A 25,305-nucleotide genomic window follows, 5' to 3' on the forward strand; every position below is an offset into this window, starting at 1 on the left:
AGGTTAGGTGTGATGGCTCACATCTGCAATCCCAGCACCCTGAGAGGCTGAGGCAGAAGGATCAGGTGGGAGAACCATCTGAGCCAGGAGTTCAAGACCCCTTACCCTAAAAAATAAATAAAGCAAAATAAAACATTAATTGTAAAAAAACTTTTGTAAATTGTAAAAAGATAGTGAAATAGTTAAATTTTAGGGACATTCCTTTGATTTTGAAACCGAAATAGTTAAATTTTAGGGACATTCCTTTGATTTCCCTTTTAGGTAGAGAAATATTTTTATTTTTTTCAACTTTAACAGTTGCAAAGAGGTCAAGCTGAAAGAGTCTCAAACATCTAAAACATGTAAACAAGTTAGGAATATTTTTAAGCAAAGTATTTTAAGCATTTTTTCTTAAATTATTTTTTAAACAATTTCATGGACTGTATGTTACTCTGTAGCTTTCATGAAGTTTACACTGACTGGGTGTTCTATGACTGTGGCCAAAGGTATATGGCCCCCAAAAGTAAAGGTCTCTAGAGATAGAGTTCTTTTGTACAAAAGCACTTTGCAGTGGAAAGCAACCATGCCAATAATACTTTGTAGCATTGTCCATAGGAAATGCTAACTGCTGAATCAGATATTCCTGATGTTGAAGCACTGGTTATCTACAATGAATGGTCTCCAGCATTTCAATCACATTCTACCAGAGATAGATCCTAACCTATCTATTTGAATTTAGATACTCAAAAGTATGACTTATATTATGTACATAAAAATTTCCATGTGCGTGTGCAAAGTTACATACTAAGGCATAGAATACATTTATACATTTACCCATGTTGTTTAGATATTAAAAACATTAGGAATAGGCTGGGAATGGTGGCTCATGCCTGTAATCCTAGCACTCTGGGAAGCAGAGGTGGGTGAATTGCCTGAGCTCCGGAGTTTGAAATCAGCCTTAGCTAGAGCAAAAATAGTCTGTCTCTAAAAATAACTGGGTGTTGTGGCAGGCACCTGTAGTCCCAGGCACTGAGGAAGCTGAGGCAAGAGAATCAGTAGAGCCCAAGAGTTTGAGGTTGCCGTGAGCTATGCACCAGGGTAGTCTATGGAGGGCAAAAATTAGGAATAAACAGTATAAAAGTTGTTTTATCCAGGATAAATACATTTCTCCTGGATTAAAAATATTCACCCCCAATGCTTCCTTGGGTTATAAAGATTTCTAAGATAGTAAGATAATTCAAAGAGATATCAGATACTACCTTCACCAAGTGAACATGGACCACCAATGAAACCAGGTGGGTATCATATTACCTCATGAGAGACTGTAGTAAGAAAGGCACATCACCACCATGATTTTTCCCCAAAAAACCTAAAAGGCCAGCCTACTCATGAAAAAACATCCAATAAATCCAAACTGAGGGACACTCTACTTAACCAGTACTCTTCAAAACTGCCCAAATCATGAAAACAAGACTCAAGACAGCCACAGACCAGAGGGGACTAAAGAGACATGACGGCTAAATGCAATGTGGTATCCTAAATTAGATTCTGAAAAAGGAAAGGACATTAATGAAAACTCTGGGGAAGTCCAGATAAAAAGTCTGGAGTTTGGTTATCAGTAATATACTGAAGTTGGTTTCTTAGTTAAACTAATGTATGACAGTGATATAGGGGAAGACTGGTTGAGGGATTTGGGGGAACTGTCTGCACCATGCCAACTTTTTAAGAAATCTAAAACTATTCCAAAATAAAAAGTTTATTAAAGAAAAATAACTCCAGACACATTTGTTTATGAAGGTTACGTAGGAGCCACAGATGAACTTTACTGGAGCAACCATGACCAACAATAAATCCAATCACCAAGCTCATTTCTATAAATATTTAAAATGTCAAATACAACACTGAAGGAAAGTGCTAGATTAAGTAAAAAAAAAATTATAAAGAACATGATAGTCTTCCATTTAACTAGATTACTACAGATAGCTTAAAGCCTTCCAGTAGCCTCCTGTGACTTACTCAAGAAAAACCTAAATTCCTTATGGCTCTGAATGGAACAGCCCCTGGGTTTTCATTCAGTAGAATATTCAGACATATGAGCCTTCTGAGAGTTCGTAAACAATTATGTCAAGCTCATTTCCACCATAGGGCCTTTGCCCTTGGCTTCCTATTCTCGTGGCTCTTCACACAGCTAGCTCTTTTTATCCTTTAGTGTCAGCTCAATATACCTTCATTCCAGGGACTCTCTGCACACCCTGTTTAATGCAGGGCATCAATACATGAAAATATCTGTTTAATTCCTGCACAGTAATCCTCATAACCTGTAATTACGACCAGTACCTAACTTAAAAATTTTTGGATTTTACGATAATGAGACAGCAGTATGCCAACAGAAACTGTACATTTAGTATTCATACAACCATTCTATTTTTCACATTCAGTATAGTGTTAGGTTTATCAATATACTTTTGAGTTACAGTGGCTGTATTGGAACATAACCCTATCATAGACTGGGGAGCATCTGTATTTTATTTAACTGTCTAATGTCTCTCTCCACTTGTTCATCAAGTTATTCCAGTAACAGAGCAGAGCTGTCCAAAGAATTCCTGTAAATGGACTATTCTATTGGAAGAATGAAGTAAATCTATTTCGTTCTTATTTGTATTTTAGTAGATTTTAGTTCTGTCCCTTAGATTTTAGTGATAAAGATTAATCCTCTCTCCAGAAGACAGCTCTGTAAGTATCAGTCCACAACTGTACTATATTGATGAAGCCACATTTTTAATATGGCCCAATGGGCTCTGTAAAGTTTCTGAATTGAAAAAACATTAAATATTTCATATTTTAGTAAAGCTGATATTGTTGTCAGTTGCAGGAATCCCCCAGCTGATTATCAACAGCTCACATTTATTATACCCATCTGTTCTGCAATACGTACCATTATCACAGAACAGGTGCTTTTTACAAAGTATTCAAGAGGGAAAGGATGACAAACAGGAATTTTAGTCTTCTACTATATGTCAAATATTAAAGTTATTTGATAATATTTAGTTCTCCAAAATGTAAGGTAGCATTTAACTTTTCTGTCATTTCTTCCCTCTCTCTCTCTCTCTAGAATTCACCATTTCATTCTTACTGCTACTGTCCATATTTCATTCAAGCCTCATTATTTTTCTGTTTTCCTGTCTCCAGCTACAAAATATTGGTTTTATATCATACTTCTGCTGCAGAAATCAGAATGATTCACAACTACTTCAGTTTCAAGTAGTTGTACAAGCTTCATTTTCAAGAGTTCAAAGTCTTCCATAATCTGACCTTTCTGCTATTTTTTCAGACCATTTCTCAAACTATGACAGATATTTTATGCTTGTATCATGCTTATTGCTAAATTATCTTTCCTGAATCAACAATGAGTCATAAATTTCTAAATATTGAGGTATATAACCTTACTTTCAAAAAATAAGACTGCTACAAGTTCTTGGTAAGCAATCATTGTGATGTGTAAATCTTTTCCTATTTTAATATTTTTCTCTTTTGTCTCACCAGGGAAAATAAAAAGGCTATTGATTTTCACTTTCACATATTCCTTTTGCTACCAAAAGTGAATCAAAAGGAGACATTCTTTTTTTTTTTTTTTTTTTCAGCCGGGGCTGGGTTTGAACCCACCACCTCCGGCATATGGGACCGGCGCCCTACTCCTTGAGCCACAGGTGCCGCCCAAAAGGAGACATTCTTAAGTGGCTTTAACTAGCCTTAAGTTACCCTGGAATATGAAAATTTCAAGCCAAATAACAACAGTTATTACCCAAAGGAAAAAATATCATTTTAACAAAAAGATACATGCATTTGAATGTTTATGGCAGCCCAATTCACAATCACAAAGATGTGGCGTCAACCTGAGTGCCCATCAATTCATGAGTAGATTAATAAACTGTGGTGTGTGTACCGCGGAGTTCTACTCAACCATTTAAAAAAAAATGAGAGTATAACTTCTGTAAGGTGACCACCATGCAACTGTAACAAACTGGTCAACATACAGAGGTGGTCAATATAAGGAACTTCTACTGAGTACATGTGGTGCATGTCCACTCTGTGAAAATTAGGTCAACTTAAGGAGGTGGTCAATATAGGGAAGTGATCGACTTTGGAGGTTCTACTGAAGTTCCTTTTATATCAATCTGGGATGGAACTGAAACCATTCTCCTTAGTGAAGTATCACAAGAATGGGAAAACAAATACCACATGCACTCACTATCAAATTGGAACTAACCAAACAGCACTCAAGCGCAGCCAGAAGTAAAACTCAATGAAAAGTGGGCAGGTGGGGGTGGTAAAACGTACACTGCCTGGATGATGGGCACACTTATAACTCTGTCTCAAGCAGTACAAAAGTAATCCATGTAACCTAAAAAAAACAATAGTGGTAACAAAGTGCCCCAAAAACAAAACAGTAAAAATTAATGGCCACATGAATAAAAGTACAAAGCATTTTACTTATAAATTTTCAAAATGGCTTTTAATGATTATTACTACTATTATGCTAAGGATAATAGTATCAAATTATTAAATCTTCTTTATTTTCCCTTTACTAGTCAAACAATATTTTTCCAAGGCAAAACATTTGCTTAAATATATAACAAAGATATCATTATATATCTGTGAAAGATCATTTCTACAGTAAGGAAAACTAGTGAAAGGAAAGTCTGTTGATTTTAATGACTACAAATTTTATTCATCTGTATTAAGCTAATTAAACTTTAACGATTTCAAGTTCAAAGGAAAAGTGAGACAATTTATCAAGCAAATTAAATTCTGTGATTAGTATAATTCATTCATTATGGGTGAAGTAGTTAAAAATCTTTCCATAAATTCCCAAAGATGTTCATCAAAACCTCTTAATACCAGCTGAAGAGAAACTGATACCAGTAGTACATTTTCAAAAAACAAAATATATAATTGAAATTCATGTATTTATATCAAACAATAATTAATTGAATTATACGAAACATCCTTATAGTACTCTACTACTGTAAGATAAACAAAAGTGTAATGATGATCCAAGCAAAAACCTCAAGAGAAGCAAGGTCAGATGAACTTAATATTCAACTGCTATACTTTCAAGCTTTTAATTTTGTGTTTAACAGGTTTTCTTGCTCTAAGGTTCACCTTGCTGTTGAACTTGAACCTCCCTAGAATTTTGGCTTGAGGAGTTTTGTTTTTTGAATCTCTTTGCAATGAAAGAAATTATAGTCTGAATCACAAAAATGACAAGAAACCTTAACAATTTAAATAGACAAGCCTTGAAATAATATTGTGATCAAAGTATCAGGCAGCCTAATAAAAGCCAGGTGTTTCAGGCTTATCATCTATGGTACTCATTACCACAATTGCTCTATTTAATCTACTTCCTGGTGACAACAAAAACTTTCTGTTATTAATTCCCCATAGTTATGAATCTGCTTAAGTTACTGCATTTTCTGATAAGATAACTCTTTGTTCAAAAAATTAAAAAGGAAGGAGGAAGACTCATTGTAAATGTTTTAGAACTGGAGCCATGGTTGGTGAAAACACAGCAACTAGTGACTCTGTATTATTAGTGAACTATATATATTATGTTAGTTTCAATGGAGGTACCAGATGATTCATCATTAACATAATTTATAAGGGCTCACAGTTTTATTAAAAAGGTGACCTTATGCATGTACACAAAAAGAACTATTTTACAAATTCTTAAGATTCAAATAAGAGATGTATCCATTGATAAAGGCATACAGGTTAGATTTTGCCAGTTTCTCTTACCCATACACAACTTCTCCATCATTCTTGTATTTCCCTGTTGTTTATAACTTGTTACTAATCAAAACAATTTCCCATCTATTGGTCTTAACTCCCTTTTTTAAAAAGTACTCAAACGTTTCTCAAGAACATGCTTTACAGCATGATTTGTTTCCAAAAATATTCCACACAGGCAAAGTAAAGATGGTAGGATTATTAAATCTACTTCAACATCTGTGCCAAACAACAAAGGAACAATATATATATATATATCAAAAACTAAAAAGAGAAAAATAAGAAAAACATAGTGTGATCATGATTACTATTGCTGGGTTTACTGCTTTATCTCAACCATCAGTGCCATGACATCTAAGATGAATTGCGTGAGCTGTTCATGTGGCACACTTCCATTTTACAGACAGCTAATTGTACAGTTACAAAGGAAAGTCACTAACTGCTCAATGCTTTGTGAGTAGTACCCACTGTTCACACAGACTGCTTATAGCTAACTGAGCCATTTTGTTTCCATGCTCTCCTCACTTTCACTGTCCTTGGTCAGATGGCAGTCACAGCAGATTGAAAGCACTGCACAAAATGCCCCTTAACTATACTATATACTCCGTAAAGAAGGAAATTCATATGACAGGCTTTATCAGTATTGTCTGTTTAAGACATCTGCAAAGCAATGTATACTAGCAAGTCTTCCTGTGTCATCAGTCAGGCAGTGATTTCCTAAGTAAGCCAGCTATTCAAACTATTATCTGTAATTGCATTCAGTGACATTTAATAAGAACATTTTTCTTCTCCTACCCTTCGATCTATACTTTCAATTAGTCTCTCCATTCCACGTAGCAAAATACTAGAGGCTGTGCTGATGACTTTCAGCAGTGAATATATTCAACCAACACTACTTTTCCGTTGACTTAAAGGTTAAAATTATCCTTCAAATTTACTTAATACTGAGTATACATATACCAACTTAAAAAACTTTCTAAAATCTATTGCTAAATTTAACAATTGTCTGATTTCAGCTGCACTGATAGTAAATGATACCACCAAGAAGTAGCCTTTGAAGTACATTGTGCCTACAAGTCACAGTTGTAGTCATCCATATCACTCATCATGATTCTGACAAAATACTGGAATTATCACGACCCTCCTAAACTGTGATGGATCACATATGAGATAGGCACATTGAAGTTTCTAGTTCCAAAAGTGCTGCTAATTTTAACACTGGGCTACTCTGGGCCTTGGTTCTCTGTTTGAGAACATGCAAACTGAGGCTGGAGAGACCAAGATTATATATAATTAGTAGTAAAGTCAGAATTTTACCACAAGTTTAGATAGAACTTAGTCTAGATTCCTGCCTTTCATGCCTTTCAGAGAGTTTGTAAGGTCTATATATGAATAATTTTAGAAATTTTTTCAACTAAGAGCTATAATGGTTAAACACATATTGTTTCCATAACTGGGTACTAATGATTTTGTAAGTCAAGCTGCCCATAAGATGGATGACAACTTGAAAAGAAATACAAATCTGGATTCTGACAAAGTATCAGAGTCGCACTACTAGTCGTGTCAAATATTTCATAATGGAGCAGGGAAGTAACCCAAACATGACTTACAATGATCTTAACATTTCATGTAATGTACCATCCTGTTCCTCATTTTATCATCAAGGTATTATATTATACCATTAAGGTATTATATTATCATTTTTAATACAACCCGTCACCCCCTTCTGGTACTGAATCCTTTTAACATTTTGCTTTGTTTGTGTTTTCAAGGTATGAGTGGTGCTGCTGGTAGGAGGAAGAAATCAAAATATTACAGAGAAATAATTCATATTACCAAAAATCTTTAAAAACTGAGTACATGTGAAGTTATTAGAAGTTGCTACCAAATGAAGAGGAATCAAAAATAAAGAGAAATAAACTATTTTTGACAATAAAAAATAGGCAATTTGTAAATTTTCAAGAACAAAATCATTTTACAAAACATATTCAGCATCAGTTTTAATTAAAATCTTGGAGATGTACAGATTTATAAATATATATTTGTAACCCCAAGTCATTCCCCAAGTGTACAAGATATATTACCCACACATCTCCATAGTAATATAATCTTTATTTTCCAATCATCTGATTCACTAACATAGTGCACTAACAAGTCTTCCTACAGTTTACAAATTCAAGTCAAATGTACTGCTTAGAACAGTTAAGTTCTTTAAATAGCAAACACTTCAAACATCTGTTGCAGAAAAGTAGCAAAGGCCAGTGAAAGTGCCTGGCATATAGCTCTACTCAAAGGTAAGTCTGATGTATAAACAACAAAGGAAGAAAGAAAGAAAGAAAAGAAAAGGAGAAATTAAAGGAAGAACAGATAAGCCTGGGTGGTACAGTGAATTAAGGACAAATGGTATTTGTAAGGCTACTGCTGTTGTCACTGCTGCCTGGTGAGGCGAACAACATGCTACAAGTCCACAGAGTCCCGTGTCACAACATGCTACAAGTCCACAGCAGGAGTGCTCTGCTGCCAGACTCCTACTGCCCCAGGTGCTGGCTATGAGATGAGATGAGCATGCCACCAAAACATGTCTACACAAGGTCATCATCTGTCCACTTCTATAAAACAGATACGTTTCTGCAAAGACCACTGGATTAATTTCATGACCTCATTAATTAAGTAGGGAAGAGGACTGTCCATACATTAAAAATGATGCCTGAGATCAGATTAGATGTTGGGGAGGGGGGGAAGATGAATGCCTATAGGGTGAGGGAAAAGTATTATAAACAGGTTTAAAGTATGTTTATGGTGTTAAGTTAAAACAAGAATTTCCTTCATTTTCAACTATATCAGAAAGCATCTAACATGTACTCAGTAAAAAATCACTGATTTTAAAAAGGCTATAAATAATTAGCCAGAAGTTGTGGTGGACATCTGTAGTCCCAGCTACTTCGGAGGCTGAGGTAGGGGAATTGCTTGAGCCAAAGAGTTTGAGGTTACTGTGAGCTATGACAACAACACAGCACTCAACCCCAGGGCAACAGAGTGAGCCTCTGTCTCAAAAACTAAAACAAAAAGGCAATAAATAATACTCACGGTAGAAAGTGAAAAAGACATGAAAACACCACTCCGAAACTGGTACCAAGGAAACAATGAAGATTAATCCCAAACAGGTAAAAAGTTCCAAGAATTGTAAAATTTTTACCTAGGAGATGAATATAAAGTGAACAGAACACTTCACTGGCATTACTAAGATATCACTCTTTAAGTATAAAGGGCAGTTTGGAAAACTCAGTGTTAGCACCAAAACATAAAATCTAATCATAATTAACGATCAATTTATAAACTGACAGGTGAGGTAATATAATTGGGAGAATGAAACTGAGCAGCACTACTCCTCAGCAAGATAGGAAGCAAGATTGAACCTGTTGATCAGGACAATTTCTGGAAAAACAGAAATAGCAAAATCTTTGATTACATACTGTAATTGTGACTTTTGACATTTTAATTAGTACTACAACAATTTTTAATGGTTATTAGCCTAAAGTTTAGTAATAAATTCAAGTATCTTTACCTTAAGTTGTTGTAGGTCAAAAGTAAGACAGTTTTATTTAATCAAAATTTAAACCATTGGGAACCGTAATTTAAGGATTACATTTTTAGACTTGGGAAAGTTAGGAATTTTAAATACTATTTAAGTACTATATCCACCTGTAATTTTCAAATCTTACAGTATTACTTTAAGTCTGCACAAAATTTGAACAGGTTTTACTTGGCTTCTTTCCAAACCATAGCACTTATGCTTTGGGGACCAAGGGAGAGTATAGCGTAAAGCACTTTAATTTCTTTAAGCAGAAAAATCTTTTACCTTGACCACATTTTCAATAGTATATCCTTCGACACACAAGTTTCTCAACTCATTTTTTAAAAGAAAAGGAGTGAAAGTGGAAGACATGAAGTAAATGCAAAAAGTATTTCTCTATCTTTTAAAATAAAGCTAAACCTTGCTCTTACTCTTATATTTAAAATCTTGAGACACCTAAACTGAAAGAAAAAAAGGCATTAAAATATTGAAACTAAGCCTTCATATTTAGATTTTATTCTCATATTCTAATTGCCTTAATAAACCAAAAACCAAGTAATTTTAGGTTTTTAAGTAAAAGTTTCAACTCATAGGCCATAGGCTTTTCTGAATGATCAAAATAATCTAAGTGAGCAATAATCTAAAGTTGATTGCCCTGAATGTTTAGCAGTAAATCGTTAAATGTAAACAGTTTAACATTCTAAAATACTACCGTCAGTACCCAAACAAGGTAAATACCAAGGGGAATTATATCATAATTTACTATACAGATTCTCTCAAGTTTCCTGCTTACACAATGCTTATAAAATGATTTATTAAACATTTAAAACGCATTAAATATTTTACTAAATAATTTAAGTTGAGCTAAGTGCAATATGGGTTCCAAGATTCTATAAACATGACACTAGCATCACTGTCAGGAGGTCTTTCAGGTATCCAAACAAATGACAAAAATAACTTCTCCATTTGGATACTAAAACAACAGGAACATTTGAAAAGTACTGTCAAGGAATATAATTATCTATTAACAACAAAAAATGCCAAATGAAATGTGTATATTAGTTTATTCTTTATTTCTAGAGATTCCTGTGTCATTTATAAGGCCCCAGAAATATGAATAATTGAAATACACTTAATGTCACAAAATCTCAAAACTGCAGATGCTGGCGTGGATGTGGAGAGAAGGGAACACTTTTACACTGCTGGTGGGACTGCAAACTAGTACAACCTTTCTGGAAGGAAGTATGGAGAAACCTCAAAGCACTCAAGCTAGACCTCCCATTTGATCCTGCAATCCCATTACTGGGCATCTACCCAGAAGGAAAAAAATCCTTTTATCATAAGGACACTTGTACTAGACTGTTTATTGCAGCTCAATTTACAATCGCCAAAATGTGGGAAACAGCCTAAATGCCCACCAACCCAGGAATGGATTAACAAGCTGTGGTATATGTATACCACGGAATACTATTCAGCCATTAAAAAAATGGAGACTTTACATCCTTCGTATTAACCTGGATGGAAATGGAAGACGTTATTCTTAGTAAAGCATCACAAGAATGGAGAAGCATGAATCCTATGGGGGGGGAAGCAGAAAGAGGGACAGAGGGAGGGGAGTGGGGCCTTGGTGTGTGTCACACTTTATGGGGGCAAGACATGATTGCAAGAGGGACTTTACCTAACAATTGCAATCGGTGTAACCTGGCTTATTGTACCCTCAATGAATCCCCAACAATAAAAAAAAAAAAAAAAAAGAAATACACCTAACGAGATGTAACTTCCTTAACTTACTTCCTGACATACACATACAAAACTTCACCTCCTGTAAAGATGTCCCCCAGAAGAAATTACTAGTTGATACCTCAGTGTTCCCATTTTTTTTTCCTTTCTTACTCAACTTACACCATTCTGTTTTACAATTTTTTTATTTACACACTTGTCTTAAAGGCAGTAACCAGGAGTTGGTATCTTCATATCTTTTTCACTACCCACTCAATGTGATTTACTGTATGAATGTTGAAAGGAATTACTGTGACCTAATTTTTTTTGAGATATTTAAAACATTTTACCATACCTGTACATTTAATGCCTTGAGGTCATTAAGTAAACAAACTCCTATTTCTGCAATAAGTTTCAAAACGCACCCCAAAACTTTCCACATAGTATTTCTAACATCTCTACCACAAAAAGTTCTTGGTAGATAACAGAATTTCTAAAAAACAGAATCTACTGAACAAATCACAATGATCACTAACTATTCACACAGATAGGCAGTAAGACAAAATAATAAATATCATGTCTTTTCACAAGCTATCCCCATCTCCCTAAAATAATATGAAAAGTTCTCTCTGTCCCGACTCAACTCTTCCCCGAATTCAAAAGCAATGCAAAGCTGAAACAGTAATCATAGGCTAGGTTTCCAGCTGTTTTGCCCTGGGTGTGGGCTGTAACCAAACTGAGAATAAAAAGAAGGTAACCCTTGAGGAGGCAAGTAATTAAGCAGAGATTTTCTCCAACATAAAATATGGCTTACTGCAAATAACGTCAACAATACAAACTTTCTCCAAACTCAGTGATACCAAAATAACACCAATGCTGTGAAAACTCTGATTAACTACATTTGTCAATTCCTATTTCAGCCTTTAAAAAAAGTTGTTGAAGATTCTTCACCATTGCTTTCCTTTTGAAAGCTTAAACAAAATTATTGTGCAGAACAGCCTATAACAGTATTTCTTACTCTAACACCAAACTTGAATAATAAAAACAAATAATTTTCTAGTAACAATTTTCTTCTACTACAAACGAGCAAAAAAGCTAAGAGCTATATGCATGTCACTTCACCGTGTTCTTATTCTAGTGATTACAGATGCCGCACACATTAACACCGTCTGAGCAAGTTAGGCATCATTTCATTCTCCTAACTGCATTTTAGTAGTACAATGCCATTTTCATGCTTCATTTTGAAAGAAACCTATTTTAAAGGCCAAGGGTCATCCTTTGTGACTAACTTAAAGCAAGCAAAATATGTGTCCACTCCAAATACAAAAATTATGACTTTGGCTTTGCTGCAGAATAAAATAAGCTTCTTATATCACCTACAATATTAAATTGATTTAGTCTGCTGAAAAACAAGACAGTGAGTTATTGAATCTGTGTTTAATTCAGTGCACTTTATAACATATTTAAGGAATTCAGTTGTATAAAACAGTATCTGAATCTTATCAGATGAAAATATTTTTCCCTTTTAGCAAGACTTGGGTTGCCTGTCTGAGAAAACAAATTAGTCTCCAGCTCTCCTAAGCTTGATAATAGTGCCCCCTAATGGGAATTTCAATATGAGTTTTTCTACTCATGTTTTTTGTTAAGCTTATAATTCTATAAGTTATCTCATTTTCAAATGGAGGGTAAATTCTGTAATACAAAAGTTTATCACGGCTTAAAACACTCAAAAGGGAGTTACCACACGTGCAAAAACAAATTGTGAATAACAGAGAAAAAAATAATAGAAAATTCAAGCTTACAACAGTTTTTAGGTTTTGAATCATCCTGTAAGAACACAATCCAAGGTAGCACAATACAAAATTTTATTTCACACAGCAATTATCATTCTAGCTCTTTTTCTAGTATTCAGTTTAAGTAAGCAATAAATATGTGCTAAATAAATGTATCACAAAGTAAAACACTGATTCAGAAGTTATTCGGCGGTACCCAGCTCCTAAATATAGGGCTGAGAATGCCACCCACATTTTTTGGCCTCACACCATTACTTACCACAACGCCTAGTCACAGGTCTACAACCATGAATTTAATGCCTTTCTTCCTGATTACTTACACACACAGTTCTGCTAAACATCAACAATTCAATGTGTGTGTTTTTTAAAAAAGGAAAATGAACTGCAACTAAAGCAAAAATTACCTATTCTGACATTTCCCAAACGCACCTGTGAAACAAACACCCTATAGTATCAGTATGTTCATTTCAGTTCTCACAATGCATTTCACACTCAGTCAATATTAAGAGTAACATCCAGAAACATTAATAACAACAAAAAAATCAACTTATGACAAATAGAAAGAACTACTTACTTATACTTTAACCTTGCAAGAGAGAGAAAAAACAATAAGGACAAAGAAAAAGTTACATAAATCACACATGGTCCAAAAGGGCCAGTGAGTAAATATTTTAGGTTTAAGACCAATATGGTCTCTGCCACAACTATTCAACTGTGCCACAGTAGCCGGAATGCAGCCACAGAATCTATAAAGTTTTATTTAGAAAAACAGACGCACAGATCATAATTTATCAACTTTTGATTTAAAAAATTTTTAAATTAGATTTAAAATCTCCTTGACGCTAGGCACCATAATAAAAACAAACAAAAACTTGCTTTCCCCAAAAAACCTAAGTAAGTCAAAATAATCATTAAAATTATGAAATATGTGGTATCCTACTTACACAAGGTAGGTGGGAGGAAAAAAAAAGCTCTTTCCCTGAATAAATACTAGTTTTAGCAGGTATAAAATAACAGACAAGCAGTAAGCAAAACAGCGAGCCATTACTGTGATTTAAAATAATCAATAGGTTGGCTGCTGTGGTTCAAACCTATAATCCGAGCACTTTGGGAAGCCTGACGCCAAGCATTCGAGACCAGCCTAAGTTAGACCCTGTATCTATTAAAAAATAGAAAAATGATCTGTGCGGGGTGGCACACACCTGTAGTCCTAGCTATTTAGGAGGTTGAGGCAGGAGGATCTCTTGAGCCCAGGAGTTTGAAACTGCAGTGACCTGTGATGATGATGCCACTGCAACGTTAGCCTGGGTGAAAGAGCAAAACCTTGTCTCAAAGATAAACCCAAAACAACAACAAAACAGAAAAACAAAACACAACCTACAGGACTATCCTAAGAAGCAACCATATATAATAAGAAATTTTAGTTTTTAATCTATATTTGATAAAAATAAAATAGTGACTACATTCTAATGTAACATATACCTTAATATAGAATAAATGGGCTAGGAACCTAAAATTCAAACCTATCACAGAAAGCTATGAAGAAATACAGGGAACTGCCTCAGATTTTTCACATGTATAAGAGAAATGGCAAATCCCTTAAGTTTCTAAGGGTACCAAGAGAAACACATTTATTTATCTTACACAAAAAGAGGATTTAAGGTATGGAATAATGATGACCTATACTCAACACCCTCTAATTTCTGACATACATTTCACTAAGCATCTAAGAGTAACACCTTGTAGGAAAACAAAAAAACGAACAAAAAACATTGGATTTGGAATCCAGGCAGCCACAGGTTTAGATCCCTATTCTATCAAATCCTAATTAAATGATTATGGATAAAGTATATACCTTACAGAGCCTAAATTTCCTAATCTGGAAAATGAGACTGATAAGGTCTTCAACTGTGCAGAGTAACAAACGATCATAGGTAATTTACATATAGTACACAGGACACAAAGCCCAATTATATTTTTCATTATTTAATGCTAACTTGAAGTTTCTCCGTATCTCAGGTTTGTTAAAACATTTTTAATGAGCTTCTTAAAATATATATTAGTGAAATAACATATTAGCCAATTACCTTAAGCCCATAAAGAAGTTATCTTTCAATGATCGAGATCTATAATTAGTAATATAATTTACTTTGTTCATCTACCATAATTGCAATGAACATTATTTCTTCATATGAAACCAAGAATATTATAAAAAGTTAATTACCTGAGAAAACCGTGTGACTGTATAAACTGTTCTGGAAAGATTCTAATAGCAACTGTGCCAGCAAGCCAGTAACAAAGCATGTACCTCCAAGTGAACCTCGCAAGCTTCTCACTTGTAAATCAAAGGAGAATGTATTAACAATTCCTTGTCTTACTGAAATAATATGCCCATAAATAGGGGTACAGAGATATTCTAACTCTGCCAGAATGGACTACAGAGAAATCTCAACCCTAATTCTGCTGGAAGTAATACAGAGAAAACAGGGAGAATATAGTCAGTCTAAAAAAACAAAGGATGTATATGGCACGAAGGTTCAAAAAAATGCAAGCATACTAGTACTAGTTCCTAGAACAAAAGTAGCCTTGGTTATTTTCTAGAGGTATTCTAGAGGTGGAACTTTAATGAAAAATCAATGCACCAACAAATTGCAAAGTATATACCTAACTTCACCAATAATATACTTTATATCTATTAATATATATGTTCAAAGTATTAAGAAGATGTGAAATCAAATGAAATAAGTAACATTTTATCAAAGTTAAAGTGATCTAGCCAGGGTACAATGCCTTGCCCATAATCCCAGTAACTCAGGAGACTGAAGCAGGAGGATGCTTGAGGCCAAGAGTTCAAGACCTGATCTCTAAAAAATTAAAAAAAGGAAAAAAAAACACATTAGCAGGGCATAGTGGCATGAACCTGTAGTCCTAGCTACTTCCTGGGAGACTCAGTTCAAGGCTGCAGTGAGCTATAACTGCACCACTACACTCCAGCCTGGGCAATGGAATGGTAACTCATCTCTTAAAAAAAAAAAAAGGATCAGGCAAAAGTTACACAGAAAATGATGAAAAGAAAATTAAGGAAACAATACAATTTACAATAGCATCATAAAGAATAAAATACTTAGGAATAAACTTAACCCAGGAGGCAAAAGGTATAAACTGAAACTACAAAGTATAGCTGAAAGAAAGATAGAAATAAGTGGAAAGAAAAGCCCTGCTCAAAGATTAGAAGACGTCATCTTGATATGTTGTCAAAATTACCCAGAGACAGATTCAACGCAAAGACATTATTTTTTCAAATAGAAAAATTCATCCTCAAATTCATATGGAATCTCAAAGGACCCAAAATAGCCAAAATAATTTTGAATGAGTACAAAATTGAAGGTCTAACACTTTCTGAATTCAGAACATATTACACAGCAGCAGGAAACAAACAAGGGTAATACTTTGGCTTTTCTAAAACATTTACAAAAGAAAAAGGAAAAAAAAGTGCAGTACTATCATAAAGACAGATAACATGGACCAATGGAATAGAACTAAGAGCCCAGAAGTAAACCCTAGCATAGATGGGGCCCAAGTGATCTTCAACAAGGTTGCACAGCAGACCACTCAATGGGCAAGGACAGTCTCTTCAATAAACAGCACAAGGATAATTGCATGGATATCTACACAGAAAATAATAACATTGAACTCTTGTCTTTCACTATTTACAGTACAAAAATTACACTAAAATAGATTTAAGATTAAGACCTGAAACTATAAGATACCTGGAAGAAAAGAAAGGAAAGGCTTTATGACATCAGATTTGGCAATGATTCTTGGATATCATACCAAACGCATAGGCAACTAAAGCAAAAATAGACAAATCGGACTATATCAAGCTTAAAAACTCCTGCACAGAGTAAAAAGGCAACCTAGGAAATGGGAGAAAATACACATCGCAAACCATATATCTGATAAAGGGTTTATATCTATAATATATAAAGTACTCTTTCAACTTATCAGCCAAAAAAAAAATCCTGATGTTAAAATGGACAAAGGACTTGAATAGATGTTTCTTCAAAGATACATAAATTAGTAACAAGCATTTGAAAAGATGCTCAAATCTGCACCCATCAGAAAAGCACAAATCAAAACCACAATGAGATATCTTACACCCATTAAAATGGCAACATCAAAAACAAAGAAAATAACAAGTGTTGCCAAGGATGTTGAGAAATTGGACACTTTGCATGGTTGGTGAGAATGTAAAATGATGCAGCTGCTGTGGAAAACAGTATAAATGTTCCTCCAAACATTAAAAACAAAATCATCATATAATCTAGCAATACCCCCCTACTACTAGGTATATATCCAAAGGAAATTAAAAACAAGATCTCAAAGAGATATTTGCATACCCAAGTTCACTGCAGCATTATTGACAATAACCAAGATGTGCAAGCAACCTAAATGATCATCAACAAATGACTGGATAAAGAAAATGTGGTATATACAGTGGAATGTTGTTCAGCCTTAAGAAAAGGAAATTCCATCATATGCTGCAACATGGATGAACCTGGAGAACACCACACTAAGTAAAGCAAGCCAGTCACAAAAAAGATATCAGCGCCTGTAGCTCAGCAGCTAGGGTGCCAGCCACATACACCAGGGCTGGCAGGTTCAAAACTGGCCCAGGCCTGCCAAACAACGACAACAACAAAAAAATAGGCATTGTGGCGGGTGCCTATAGTCCCCACTACACAGGAGGCTGAGGCAAGAGAATCGCTTAAGGCCAAGAATTTGAGGTTACTGTGAGCTATGATGCCACAGCACTCTGCCGAGGGCAACAAACTGAGACTCTGTCTCAAAAAAAAAACAGATATTGCACGATTCCACTTACATGAGGTATCTATCTGAAGTACGGTAGGAAAACTCTCATTAGAGACTTCCAGGGAGTGAAGAAAGTAAAGGGAGATTGTTCAAAGGATAAAGAGTTTCAGTTTTGCAACAAGAAACAGAATTACAGATCTGCTGCACAACATTTCTGTGGCGTATACTTAAAAATGGTTAAGGTGGTCAACAGGTGAGAAGTTATTTTCAGCTAGATTTACAACAAATCTTCTAGAGTTGACCTTGGCCTTTGTTGTGATTTTTTAATTATTGTAAGCTTTTGCTAACAAAGCAGTTATATGTGTAGCACAAAAAGAAAATGGCTTCAGAAATGCTTGAGGAGCATATTCTTTCTAAAATGGACAACTGAATTAATCTTTCCCTAAACATTGAGTCGTAGAGAAGGGGATGGATGTAAGACACACACACGATGATGATCTGTGCCCTTCACAGTTTAGCAACCTGGTTTCATACTAGGAGACTCAACATCAGCAAGGTTCCTACCCAACTTACTACAAATCAGAATCACAAATTCCAAAGTAAGTAAAGGTCAAAGTATGGTTTGTGATATCGATGCTCATTCCTAGAATTTGTGTATTTTTTTCAAAAACTCTGTAATCAAGTGAATTAGGTTAGCCTGACAGAATCCTAATAACACAACAGAAGTTATATGAGAACAGTATTAATATCCTCTTGTATGTAATGGAAAGACATTTACCTTCATCAAAGTCTGCATCATCTTCCGTGTGCTGAGGGAAAGGAAAGCAGTTGGTAATTTCAAGCCGATCTTCCACAACCAGGCCCAAAAGCACTCCCTGAACAACTTCAGTTCCTTGTCCTTCTTCTTGGTAATGTTTGATTATCTTTAATACCACCTAAAGAAAACACAGAAGGGAGTGTAAAAGCCTTGATAGTTCAAATTTCCTTTATTTCTATGAAAAAACAAACACATTGTACTAGTGGGTTTTCATAAACCTTACAATTACATGATAGGACTAAACAAATGTCTTACAAATCATATCCTTTACGCTTACATAAACAATAAAGTTCCCATAATCTAAATGCATGTGTGAAACTCCATGAGTTTGAATACATGTCAAAAATGTCCATGTACAGCACTTATGCCCTCAAGTTAAGGCTCCTTGAAGGTCTGGCACCTAGGAGTTTCCTCAGCCAAATCAAACAATACCTTCTTAACATGAGGCTATTATTAAGAAAGTGATCCTGTTAACAGGAAGATGACTTCCTGACATAGATGAGAAAACCATTAATAGATACAAAGATAAAGATCTCAATTATCTGAAAGCAGAACCCTGTAATTCTCAGTTTGCCTTTTTCAACAAACCTCCTTAAAGGATGCGAGTGCACATGTATCCAACAACAATCTGGTTGGTAACAGAAGACACAGAGAGCACCTCGTCCCCAGCACTAGCTTTCCTCAGCCCTAAGGATACGCTAAATAACCTGTAATGGAATAAGTAGCTCTTGAATTCTCTGCCCTTTAGTATTCCCATAATGATAAAGGAGGTAACACTGCCCATGTTTGGACAATTAAAAGTCTATAATATTAATCATTATTAATAATTCCTATTAACATAGAAGTGTTAACGAACATATTTTGAATAGTGCTCAGCACATAGTTTTTATTAATCATAGTCACATTAATGTTTAATATAAATCCATGGCCAGAAATCCTAAAAAGCAACACAGTCTAAAATAAAATGAAAAGTTTTCAGAGGAAAAATTTATCTAACAAAATTTATTAGTATTTTATTGATTAGTGCTTCATGTAATAATAGACATATGATTGCTGGCAATAGTAATTAATGAGCTAATAAGAGATTATATTTATTGAACATTATGTGCCAGGCAATAATCTAATTATTTACATGTATTATCCATTCATGTAATTCTTCTCACAAAAACCTTAGAAAAAAGAATTATACTCATTTTATAGATAAGAAAATTGAGACAGAAAGAAACTAATGACTAAAAGTCATACATCTAGGAAGTAGCAGAGATGAGATTTAAACCTAAAGTCCATTGCTTGTCTATACACTTTAATAATAAGAAGGTGATTTTCTTATCAGTAACTCAATTGATAATTAAAATGAGTTAGTAACAGACATGCAGCAAAGATTTTATTATGAATAGACCCCAAAAAACTTTACACCAATAAGATACAGAACTCCAAAGGATGGTGAACATCAGCAGGTTAGAAGAGCTCAATAAGAGACAAACACCAGCTTAAGATGGGCAGATCTTCAGTACTGGGAAATGGAAGGGCACAAACCTTACACATTCATATATAAAAGACCCTCCACTTCTTGACAGGCACAAAAACAAACTTAAAGAATCGTGCAAGTATAGGTATGGGATCCAGCTCCAGCATTTTACTGTGTGTGACCTTCCTAAAACTTAGATTCTAATCTGCAAAATGGAGCTATTACATAACATTATTAATACTGTTAAAAATGATATAAGGTATAAAGAATACTTCACAAAGTCTGCCATATAATAAGTGCTCAATAAATGATCAGTATTATTGATTTTTGTCAATGAAAAGAATTTTTTAACTCCTATTCAACATATCCCTCTGTTAAGAACAATTATTTTTACACTTAAAATACAGAACAAGGGCGGCGCCTGTGGCTCAGTCGGTAAGGCACCAGCCCCATATACCGAGGGTAGCGGGTTCAAACCCGGCCCCGGCCAAATTGCAACCAAAAAATAGCCGGGCGTTGTGGCGGGTGCCTGTGGTCCCAGCTATTTGGGAGGCTGAGGCAAGAGAATCGCTTAAGCCCAGGAATTGGAGGTTGCTGTGAGCTGTGTGAGGCCACGGCATTCTACCGAGGGCCATAAAGTGAGACTCTGTCTCTAAAAAAAAAAAAAATACAGAACAAAATAATATGACTAAGAAAGGATAAACCAATGAAGGCATAAGCTGATGAAGAGTTATCACACACCTACCAATTTTACCAGATTACCTAGGCTCCTGTAAAATTAACCCTATTAGTGAGATCACTAAAATACTGTTAAAATCAAAGTAAATGAGAGGGCTAGAAGACACATGAGCTTAATGTTGATCTTTGGACCAATTCTAGAAATGATTCCTACACAGCTGATTCTTATAGTGCAAAAAGAAATATTGATGACAAGGCCATAGTTTCACAAGAGTCAAGTAAAAATAACCTATCACCTGTTATAAAGAAAACAGCCAATAAGGAATTATTAATATGGGTGGCGCCTGCGGCCCTGTGGGTAGGGTGCTGGCCCCATACACCGAGGGTGGCACGTTCAAATCCGGCACTGGCCAAACTGCAAAAAAAAAAAATAGCCAGGCTTTCTCGCAGGCGCCTGTAGTCCCAGCTACTTGGGAGGCTGAGGTAAGAGAAACACCTGAGCCCAAGAGCTGGAAGTTGCTGTAAGGTGTGACGCCACAGCACTCTACCAAGGGCAATAAAGTGAGACTCTGTCTCTAAAAAAAAAAAAAGAAATTATTAATATCTTTTAATTTAAAACAAGTCATCTGAGTTCAAAATATCTCATATTGAAAAATGTTTTCACTCTAACAAAAGTGAATCCTAAAAGGATTAGTGAGGGCAATGTAACCAAACAACACATCAGGCTAGATATGCCTGCCAAGGAGCCACAGTAATTTTATGCAGCATAAATAGAAGTACAGGGCTCCAAGTAAGAGAAATTATTGTCTCACTCTTTTCAAAATCACTGAACTGTTTTATTTAGTCATTTACAATGGCCAAAGAAAAAATTTACCAGTAACAGTACCCAATTAAAAGATGGGAAAAGAACACTGATTTGACTACCTGTTAAAGACAATCAATATGAGTAAGAACACACAGAAAAGGGTAAGTGAGAAAGCTTAAATGTTTGTAAGGAGAATTCAATGAATTCAAATCTCTCTCCAGGTAGGAGATACTCATAAAATGCACTTTCCAGAAAAAAAATAAAGAAGATCTGACACTGAAATGTTTAGGGCGGCGCCTGTGGCTCAAAGGAGTAGGGCACTGGTCCCATACGCCAGAGGTGGCGAATTCAAACCCAGCCCCGGCCAAAAAAAAACAAACAAACAAAAAAACACACTTTCCAAAAAGCGAAGGGCTATCAGGTACTAGATTACTTTGAAAGTAAAAAGTAAGGACCATAGGTGAGTTATAGGAAAGATTTCAACTTCAACAACAAATTCTCTCTAGCATTCAAAAGATGCACAAGACAGAAAGCCTTCAGGAAAGACTTGATCACTAAAATTATTTCCAGCTCTAATATTTATGATCTTGCCATTTTAATATAATCTGATAAAATATTCAGAAAAAAACATTATTACCTAATGGTTTCATTCTGACATTTTATGGTCTTCCTACATATACCCTAAAATTAACTATTCAAAAAATAATGTAATAGAAATAAATGCCTTGAGAGTAGATGTTACTTAGATGTCAAAAGAAGAAGATATTTCTGATCAGAAGTAACTAAGTAACATATATGCTTTTGCTATTTTACATAGATAATCAAGAATTTGATTATATACAAAGACACAATACCCCTCACAGAAGCTTCAAAAAAATGAAATACCTGGGAATATACCTAACAAAGGACGTGAAGAATCTCTACAGAGAGAACTATGGAATCCCGAGAAAAGAAAGAGCAGAAGTCACTCACCAATGGAAGAGCATACCATGCTCGTGGCTGGGAAGAATCAACATTGTTAAAATATATATACTAAACAAGGCATCTACAGGCTTAATGCAATCTCCATTAAAATACCAACATGATACTTTGAAGAACTTGAAAAAATAGAACTTTATTTCATAGGGAACTAGAAAAAAAAACAAATAGCCAATGCAATTCTAAGAAACAAACCAAATCAGGATACATCACTGTACCAAACTTCAAATTCTACAAGTCCACAAGTGATTAAAATAGCCTGGTATTGGCACAAAAATAGAAAAATAGATTTATGGAACAGAATAGAAAACCTAGAGATGAGATCAGGCTCATATCACCATTTGATCTTTGACAAACCAAACCAAAAAAAAAAAACCTTACACTGGGGAAAAGATTCCCTGTTTAATAAATGGTACTAGAACTGGTTAGCCACATGTAAAAGACTGAAACTGGACCTGCACCTCTCACCAATTACAAAAATTGACTCACAAGGGATAAAAGATTTAAATCTAAGACACAACACTCTAAAAACTCTAGAAGAAAATGTGGAGAAAATTCTTGACAATAGCAGCCTGGGGAAGGATTTTATGAAGAAGACCCCATTTGCAATTGTAAAAACAACAAAAATAAATAAATGAGACTTGACCAAGCTAAAAAACTTCCACACAGCTAAGGACACAACTGTTAAAGCAAAGAGACAACTTTCAGAAGGGGAGAAAATATTCACATGTTATGAATCCACCTAACATCTAGTAACTGGAAGCCATGAAGAACTCAAAATTATCAACAAGGAAACAGCAAATAATCCCATTTATCACTGGACAAGAATCATGAACAGAACCTTCTCTCAAGACAGACGAATAGCCAAAAAACACATCAAAAAATCATCCCTGAGAAAAGGTGCCCTGGAGGGGCGGAGACAAGACTGCTGACTGAAGCCAGCTTTCCACAGAGGCTCCCATCCAGAAGGAGAGTTAATGGACAGAAATTTAGCAAGTAACCTGGCGGATTAGAGCTGCACCAAGAGAGAAGGTTGAAGAACGCACAGCTGCTGAGGCGAGCTGCGACCCCAAGGATACAAACAAAAGGTACAAAATCCATCACCAAGTGGACGGGAGTCCCTCCCCCATGAGAACAGCTGGGAGTACCCCATAAACAAACGAGCAGAGTTCAAAAGTCCTCCCATTATACTCCACAGGAGAGACCCTCTAAAAACTGGACCAACTTCCCCCACTAGGGTGGCATGGCACTCTCCTGCCAGGTATAAAACTGTGTAAAACTGTAATATTTTCTACCTGCAATTCTGAGCTCCCAGCACTCCCCTCCACTCTCACTCTGAGGTCTGGAGCCTGACCCCCAGGAGTCCAGATTCTTGGGTGATTTCTCGAGGGGTGTGGACAGGGCCTGGACAGCTCCTGGTCAGTGCTGATTCTGCAGCACGGGGGTGAAGAGAGGACAGTCGGCTGAGAGGGAACCACGCAGGAGCAGCAGTGCCCTGAGGTGCAGAGCAGCAGCTATTTTGGCAACAATAGGGCTTACACCTGGATATTCTGGAGTCACACCCCTGTCTCTCTGGGCAATCAGAGGCGGCCGGGTTATCTTCTCAGGTGGCAATCATTGGCGGAACAGATCTGGGATGGAAATGCAGGACCCGTGAGTAAAGGATTTCCCTAAGGTGGTACTGGCCTGGGTGGAGCGCTGGACTAGAAAATGCATGCACAGTGCCGGCTGACTCCGAGGAAGGGGCTGACCCAGAAGACTGCTTTACTGAGCCTAAGACACACTCAGCCCCCAGGGGATCATCAGCCTAGACAAAGGAGGGCAGGAGGCTAGAACTGACAGCTAACCAGGCTACGAATACAAACCTACAGCAGCAAAGACAGGACCTGAGGTGCAGGTTCTGTGAACTCAAAACAGCTTCTCTTCTGCAACAGAATTTAGCCGAGACAGAAACAAATTCCGCAAAGTTGTTCTGTTCGGTCAGTAATATCAATCAGGAGCGGGGCTGGAACTGAGTGAACACCCCCCAGCCTCCATCAAGCACCTGAAGTTGTCAGGCCTCACCTCGCCCTGCCAGATAAAGGCAGAGAGCAGCAGCCTGGCTGAGGAGACATTGAGTTCCATGTGATTCAGGCAGGTGCAAAACCCTGGAGTATATGCTCATTAGAGGCAACTGGGTCACAACTATGCGGGGTTATCAGTGACTACGGGTGACAGAGGTGTAAGGTGGGGTGTAACAGAGGTGCATCAACCCTCCAAGACTAATCTATTTGCTGGGTGGGTCCTCCTGACGACACAGAGGACGGGAGCAAGTCATATTACAGTTCTCAGCAGACCCCTGCGATATAGTTGCCAGAAACCTTTTAAACTCTCCCACCTGAGACAGGTGCTTACACAATTGATTTGGACCATTTGAACTAAGCCAATCGCCTGAGGACTATCCAAGTGGTGCCCTGAGTGTGTGGTTGTAGGAAAGTTTGATTTTCCTTTTCCAACTGTTGCCTGTGGGGGGCTGGGTGACTTAATTACTGGTATTTCTCCACAGCCGAGACTTCAACCCAGAGTAATTGTTTCACTAGGATCAAACAGAGACCAGCTGAAAACAAAACAAAACCACTTAGACCCACCACACCAAAAAGGTCCCCAGTTTCTCAGGCCACAGCACAGTACAGGTCCATGGCAAAGCTCAAGGGGAAAAGTCAAACGGTATAAAATAATGATGGGGTGGAATCAGCAGAAAAACTCTGGCAACATGAATAACCAGAGTAGATCAACCCCCCCAAGGAAAGATATGGCATATGTAACTGAAGATCCCATTCATAAACAGCTGGCCGAGATGTCAGAAATTGAATTCAGAATTTGGATTGCGAACAACATTAATAGAATGGAGGAAAA

At 36.1% G+C, this 25,305-nt stretch overlaps 1 protein-coding gene across 1 annotated transcript in view; it reads right to left on the bottom strand.

The window, feature by feature from the left end:
- The window catches only part of EIF3H (eukaryotic translation initiation factor 3 subunit H), a 118,166-nt gene that overhangs the window by 62,526 nt on the left and 30,335 nt on the right, over positions 1-25,305 (bottom strand). The window contains exon 2 of the mRNA XM_053558360.1: positions 18,443-18,599. Within this exon, the coding sequence (XP_053414335.1) occupies positions 18,443-18,599 (157 nt within the window). The remainder of the gene's footprint in view (positions 1-18,442; positions 18,600-25,305) is intronic.

Source organism: Nycticebus coucang, chromosome 13 (genome assembly GCF_027406575.1).
Source record: "Nycticebus coucang isolate mNycCou1 chromosome 13, mNycCou1.pri, whole genome shotgun sequence".
Lineage (NCBI taxonomy): Eukaryota > Metazoa > Chordata > Mammalia > Primates > Lorisidae > Nycticebus > Nycticebus coucang.